At 38.2% G+C, this 6,207-nt stretch overlaps 1 protein-coding gene across 1 annotated transcript; it reads left to right on the forward strand.

The window, feature by feature from the left end:
- The first annotated feature begins 372 nt into the window (after nt 1-372).
- Nucleotides 373-3,724, forward strand: LOC144371934 (uncharacterized). The gene has a single exon (XM_078035261.1). The coding sequence runs from the start codon at nt 622-624 to the stop codon at nt 2,251-2,253; it is 1,632 nt and encodes a 543-aa protein (XP_077891387.1). The 5' UTR covers nt 373-621; the 3' UTR covers nt 2,254-3,724.
- The last annotated feature ends 2,483 nt before the right edge of the window (nt 3,725-6,207 follow it).

Genomic DNA, 6,207 nt, shown 5'->3' on the forward strand with positions numbered 1-6,207 from the left:
TAGAAGGTGAAAAGGGAATCAGTTGGTGAATTATTGCAGCATAAATAGCATGTATCATTTGGCAAAGCATTGTTAGCTCCTAAGTATTCATAAAGATTGTTCTGTTCTCTCATTTTAGGAAACAAGTGGGAAGACAAGACCACTGAAGTTCAGATTGAAAACTCTGGGAGCAATGTAAGGTAACTGTCCTCACAAGAGGAGTCCATGAGGGAGTCTGAGAACGGTCATATAATATTTAAAGGAAACCAACGAAAGAAAAATGCATAATTTGAGAAGTATTTATTCTTATACTGCTTTTTACCTGAATATGTACTTAGCTGTAACAGATATTCCGTCTTTTCAAAGTATTTGACATGCAAAAAGTACTATGAAATTGCATATGTGAATACCACTATTTGGATAATAGCCATAAAGAAGCTGTTTTGAAAAGGATTGTTTAGAGTAAATCCATGTGACTTCATTATGTGTGCAAAAGACTTCATATGACCTTCATTCCTTCATAGGCAGATCACATCATACTCTGGACACAAATACTACAAGAATGGGGAATGTGAAGAGAAGTCTTGTGAATTTAAACAATATAAGAAATCTCTGGTTTCTCCAAAAAATGTTTACACACAAATGTTATTACAAACTGGAGATGGACCTTTTAAATGTACAGTACGTGGGAAAGTCATCCGTCATTCCAGTGACATTCAAAGGCATAAAGAAACTCATACTGGGTGGCAACCCTATGTATATCAGCAATGTGGTGAAGCCTCGTCTTCTCCCACGGGTGTTCCAAGACACATGAGAACACACAGTGAACGTCAACGTTTTCAATGTGAGGTATGTGGGAAAGCCTTTTGTTTCTCCTCTTTATTAAGAAGACATGAAAGAACTCATGCTGGAGAGAAAGTGCATAAATGTAAAGGAGGTGGTCAGACCTGTATTTCATACACAAGTCTTCAAAGGCACAGGATCACACACATGGGGAATGAAGGTTTCAAATGTAAGGTATGTGGGAAAGACTTTGCTTATCCCAGTTTACTTAGAACACATCAGAGAACACATACTGGAGAGAAGCCCTATGAATGTAAGCAGTGTGGAAAAGCCTTCACTCAGTCCTCTGGCCTTCACTCACATGAAAAAATTCATACTGGAGAGAAGCCCTATGAATGTAAGCAGTGTGGCAAAGCCTTTGCTAGATCTTGTCAGCTTCATATACATGGAAGAATACATATCAGAGAAAAGCCCTATGAATGTCCACAATGTGGAAAAGCCTTTGCTATTGCCTCTGGCCTTCAGATACATGAACGAACTCATACTGGAGAGAAGCCATATGAATGTAAGCAGTGTGGGAAAGCCTTCACTCAGTCCTCTAACCTTCACTCACATAAAAAAACTCATACTGGAGAGAAGCCCTATGTATGTAAGCAGTGTGGCAAAGCCTTCACTCAGTCCTCTAACCTTCACACACATGAAAAAACTCATACTGGAGAGAAGCCCTATGCATGTAAGCAGTGTGGCAAAGCCTTTACTACATCCAGTTCTCTTCAGATTCATGGAAGACTACATACTGGCGAAAAGCCCTATGAATGTAAGCAGTGTGGCAAAGCCTTTACTACATTCAATTACCTTCAGTCACATGAAAAAACTCATTCTGGGGAGAAGCCCTATAAATGTGAGCAGTGTGGAAAAGCCTTTTCTACATCTAGTAACCTTCAGATTCATGGAAGAAGACATACTAGAGAGAAATGCTCTGAATGTCAACAATGTGGAAAAGTCTTCACTACTGCCTCTGGCCTTCAGATACATGAACGAACTCATACGGGAGAGAAGCCATATGAATGTAAGCAGTGTGGGAAAGCCTTCACTCAGTCCTCTAACCTTCACTTACATGAAAAAATTCATACTGGAGAGAAGCCCTATGATTGTAAGCAGTGTGGCAAAGCCTTTGCTACGTCCAGTTACCTTCAGATTCATGGAAGAATGCACACTGGAGAGAAGCCATATGAATGTAAGCAGTGTGGCAAAGCCTTTGCTATATCCAGTCACCTTCATGCACATGAAAAAACTCATACTGGACAGAAGCCTTATGAATGTAAGCAGTGTGGCAAAGCCTTTTCTAGATCCAGTTACCTTCAGATTCATGGAAGAATGCACACTGGAGAGAAGCCCTATGAATGTAAGCAGTGTGGCAAAGCCTTTGCTACATCCCCTACGCTTCACAGACATGAAAGAATACATACCAGAGAAATGTGCTATGAATAACAACAATGTGGAAGAGCTTTTGCCATATCCTGTCTGCTTCACACAAGTGAAAGAACAGATACTGCAGAGAAATCATACGCATGAAAACAATTGGTAAACTTTTCTATTATTACTGTTTCACTCATATACATGTAGGAAGTTACTGGAGAAAAATCCTTTGAATGTAAAACCTGGTAAATAAATATTTGATGTCATTCTCAAAGACAAGAAAGTACTCACAGTGCTGAAAATGTGTGGGTGAGGGGGAGAGAGAGAGAGAGAGAGACTTGGGATTTAGTCTTGTTGTGCTCTACCACTTAGCTACATTCCAGTTGCTTTTTATTTTGAGACAGGGACTAGCTGCATTCTTTAGGGTCTTCCTAAGGTGCTGAGGCTAGCCTCCAATACTGATCCTTCAGAATTAGCCTCTCAAGTCTCAGGCATTAAAGGCATACACCGATACTTCCAACTGAGTGACTCTTTAAATGTATAAAATTATCACAAATTATACCATTTTCCCTATTGCCTTCAAAACCATTTCATTCACATTGACAAACAAACCCTCTGAATGTAAGCAGTGTGGCTACACCTTTGCTACATCCCATCAGCTTCATAAACATGGAAGAATACATACCAGAGAGAAGCCCCTGGAATACATACCAGAGAAAAGCTACATCCTGTCAGCTTCCCCTCCAGCCCTGTTTTTCTTCTCATACATGAAAACACAGAGAGAAGTCCTGTGAGTGTGAGAAATGTGGGAAATCTAGTTTTCTCAGTCTATTACTAAGGCCTCAGAAGATTCTTTTGGAATAAAAAGAATAAATCCTATGCAAAAAAGTATATGAGTTGTTGAGCTGTTCTAGTTTTGTTCAGTTGTATGAAAGGACTCATACTGTAGAAAATGCTGAGGATAAGCCATGTGAGGCAGTATTCAGCTTTCAGAGTTTTCTTCAAAGACATAAAGAATTCACATCTGGGAAGATCCTTTTTCTCTCTTTCAAAATTGTAGTAAGACTTTCAACTTTCCAGGTCCCTTTGAACAGCATTTAAGAAATCACACTAGAGAAAAGCCCTGTATATAGAAATGTGGTAGGACCTTTGCTTGTTTCAGATTTATTTGAACTTGTTCAGACTTGAGGAAATTTTTATTTTATTTCATTTTATTTATTTCTTTTGAGAAAACCACTGTAGGTGTGTGAAAATGTGAGTGCCTTCATTTCTTTGTTTATCTCTTCAGCGGTAACAAAAGTGCACCCTGCACTGGACAGGAACATTGCATCAACATGAGGATTTGAAAGCAACATGTTTTATGGGTTAAATCTCTCATTGTTAGGTTCCATTTTCCTGTATTTTAAATCTTTTGTGTCTCATATTTTATTATATATTGTGTATTTTAGTTTAGGCCTCTCCACTCCAGCCTTTGGTGCAGATTGGTGAAATGTTTCTTCTGATGGCCACATTATGATGTGTTTGGGTTTTTAGGAGAGCAAGTAGTGAGAATATATAATGATTAAATGATAATTAAAATATTCAGTGTCATACTAAAGACATGATTTGGGGGCCAAACGCAATAACAGTAACCTCTTGGATCTTGAATCACATATTTTCCTTTCATGTATGCATTTTGTCACAAACTTTTGTAGTGTGATGCTTATGTGAAACAAACTGAGATGAATATGAAGAGGTTTATTTAATGATACAGTGTACTAGAAGTTTTAAAGACTTGCAGCAGACTTAAATTCCACTCTTGTTAAAATTTTATGAAAGACTGTGAAATCCTCAAAATTCTTGTTAATCCCCTGGTTCTGTGGTATACACCTGAAATCCCAGTTTCTCAAGATTCTTAGGCAGAAGGATTTTGCTTTCTATTCTTTTTTTTTAAAGAGAGAATTTTTATTACTTATGTTTTAGTTTTCAGTGGACACTACATCTTGAATTTATTTTTATGTTGTGCTGAGGATCGAATCCAGTGCCCCACGCATGCCAGGTGAGCACACCACAATTTGAGGCCATGTCCCTAGCCCATTTATTCATTTTTTAAAAATTATCTCTTACTTGTCGGTTGACATTTATTTATTTAATTATATGTTGTCCTAAGAATCAAACCCAGTGCCTCACATATGCTAGGCATTTTGTCAACTACTGAACCACAACCTTAGCCCAAGTGTTGTGATTTGTAAGGTGACTTACCAGGATTACAAAGAGTAAAGGACTCAGTGCGATGCTGTCTCTAAAAAACTCAAATAATAAACTAAAAAGAAGCCTGGAAGGTGTCTCAGTGGTTGTGTCCCTGAGTTCAATTCCCAGTACCTCCAAGAAAAATACATTAGGAACCAATATTTGATAAACTGTATTATGGATGGAGGGGCTTGTCCATTATACTGTTTTCTTCTTTGGGTTCTCAGGCATGGTTTACTAATTTAGGAACTCTGTAAAATTCAATAAAAAGCAAGTCTATGATTTAAATAAAATAATAAGGCAAGGTCCATAAGGGGCAGCATCCTGCTCTAGGAACCCTTAGTAATTGGTAGTCATCACAAGTGGCCATAATGTCCTTATCATAGAGTTTGTGGAAGCTTTTGTTGTGCAGGAGTTTCTGAATGTGCTAAAAGTGCCTGTGTTTTCAGAGAGTTGGTGGAGGAATTCCATATGGAGGTCTCTGATTTTTAGAAGATGTCATTGGGGAGCTCAAGTGAAACTGATAAATGAGGAATACATTGCAACATGGTCCCATGCAGTCTAAGAGAGTCAGATATTCTTGTCTTTAAGAAGTGTATCAAGGACCCTTGGAGGTGGAAGTCAGCAATTTAGGATGTACTCTTGCAAAAACGTGATGCTGTGAGTCTCTGCTCAGGTCACTTGTGAAAAGCTGATGAGTAGTCTGAAAATTTATTTGGTGCTGTTAGTGATAAGGGCAATTTGCATTAGAATGCTATTAAAATAGAGAAAACAGAAGATATTAGCCAAATCTGAGGCCAAAATATATACCAGTTGTTAATTAGATAGGATTAGTAATTTTCATTATATTTGGTATTGAGCATGAATACTTAGACATGGAGCCACATCCAATCAGCAGTAATGTACCCCAGGCAAAAGTTGAGATAGAGAATATCTGTGTTTCTGTAGTTGGCATTTCATTGATTCTCTATGATTATCAGTGACTGTGTTTAAAGATTTCAGGATGCCTAGATATAATTCTGGTTTTTCAATATTTAGCAAATTGAAAAATATTAGACTATTAAATATCCTGAGAAGCCCATCCCATTTTATTGTAAATGTTAGTTTCCATACATTTTGTTTTAACGTATCAAAAAACATATGAAGTAATTTAATTGTAAATTGATCGTGTTTACTTTATTCATTTATTTTTGTTACTTGGCATTGCTGCGACCAGTGTGGCCAAAGTTGCAGGTTCTGGCAAGGCTGATGGGAGATTGGAAGAAATAAAGAGTAACACACGCAGAACTTGAAGATAGAACAGCCGGGATCAGGTGGAGCACTCCTCTCTAATGGAGCAGCAGGTCTAAAGTATTACACCAGCAATCTTTATTATATATATCTCATTAATCAGATTAAAGACTATGCAAGCATTATTCTTTGTATTCATGAAAGTTACACAGTTAGCAACAGTATGCAGCTATTTCCTCAGTTACATTCCACAGTTGAAATGCACAATGTTATGAGCACTGTGCAGCTCTTAAGAAAGTCCATCGTTTAAGGTTACTAATTTCTGGGCAGATCCAGGAGCAGCACAACTGGTGAAACATTGTGGTTGTCTTAGCCAGGAAGTTCCTTTATTCCCAGGAGGTGTGTGCCTGAGAATATGTTCAAAGCTGAGAAGACTTTCACAACAGAGTTACCCCCATGGAGAGCATTACCACAGCAACCAGGCATCCTATACTTTTGCATGGAAACCTTCCCAGTCACTGAGCGTGGAACTGCCATGAAGTCATCAGAGACCCCAATCTCAGACAC

Source organism: Ictidomys tridecemlineatus, chromosome Y (assembly GCF_052094955.1).
Source record: "Ictidomys tridecemlineatus isolate mIctTri1 chromosome Y, mIctTri1.hap1, whole genome shotgun sequence".
Lineage (NCBI taxonomy): Eukaryota > Metazoa > Chordata > Mammalia > Rodentia > Sciuridae > Ictidomys > Ictidomys tridecemlineatus.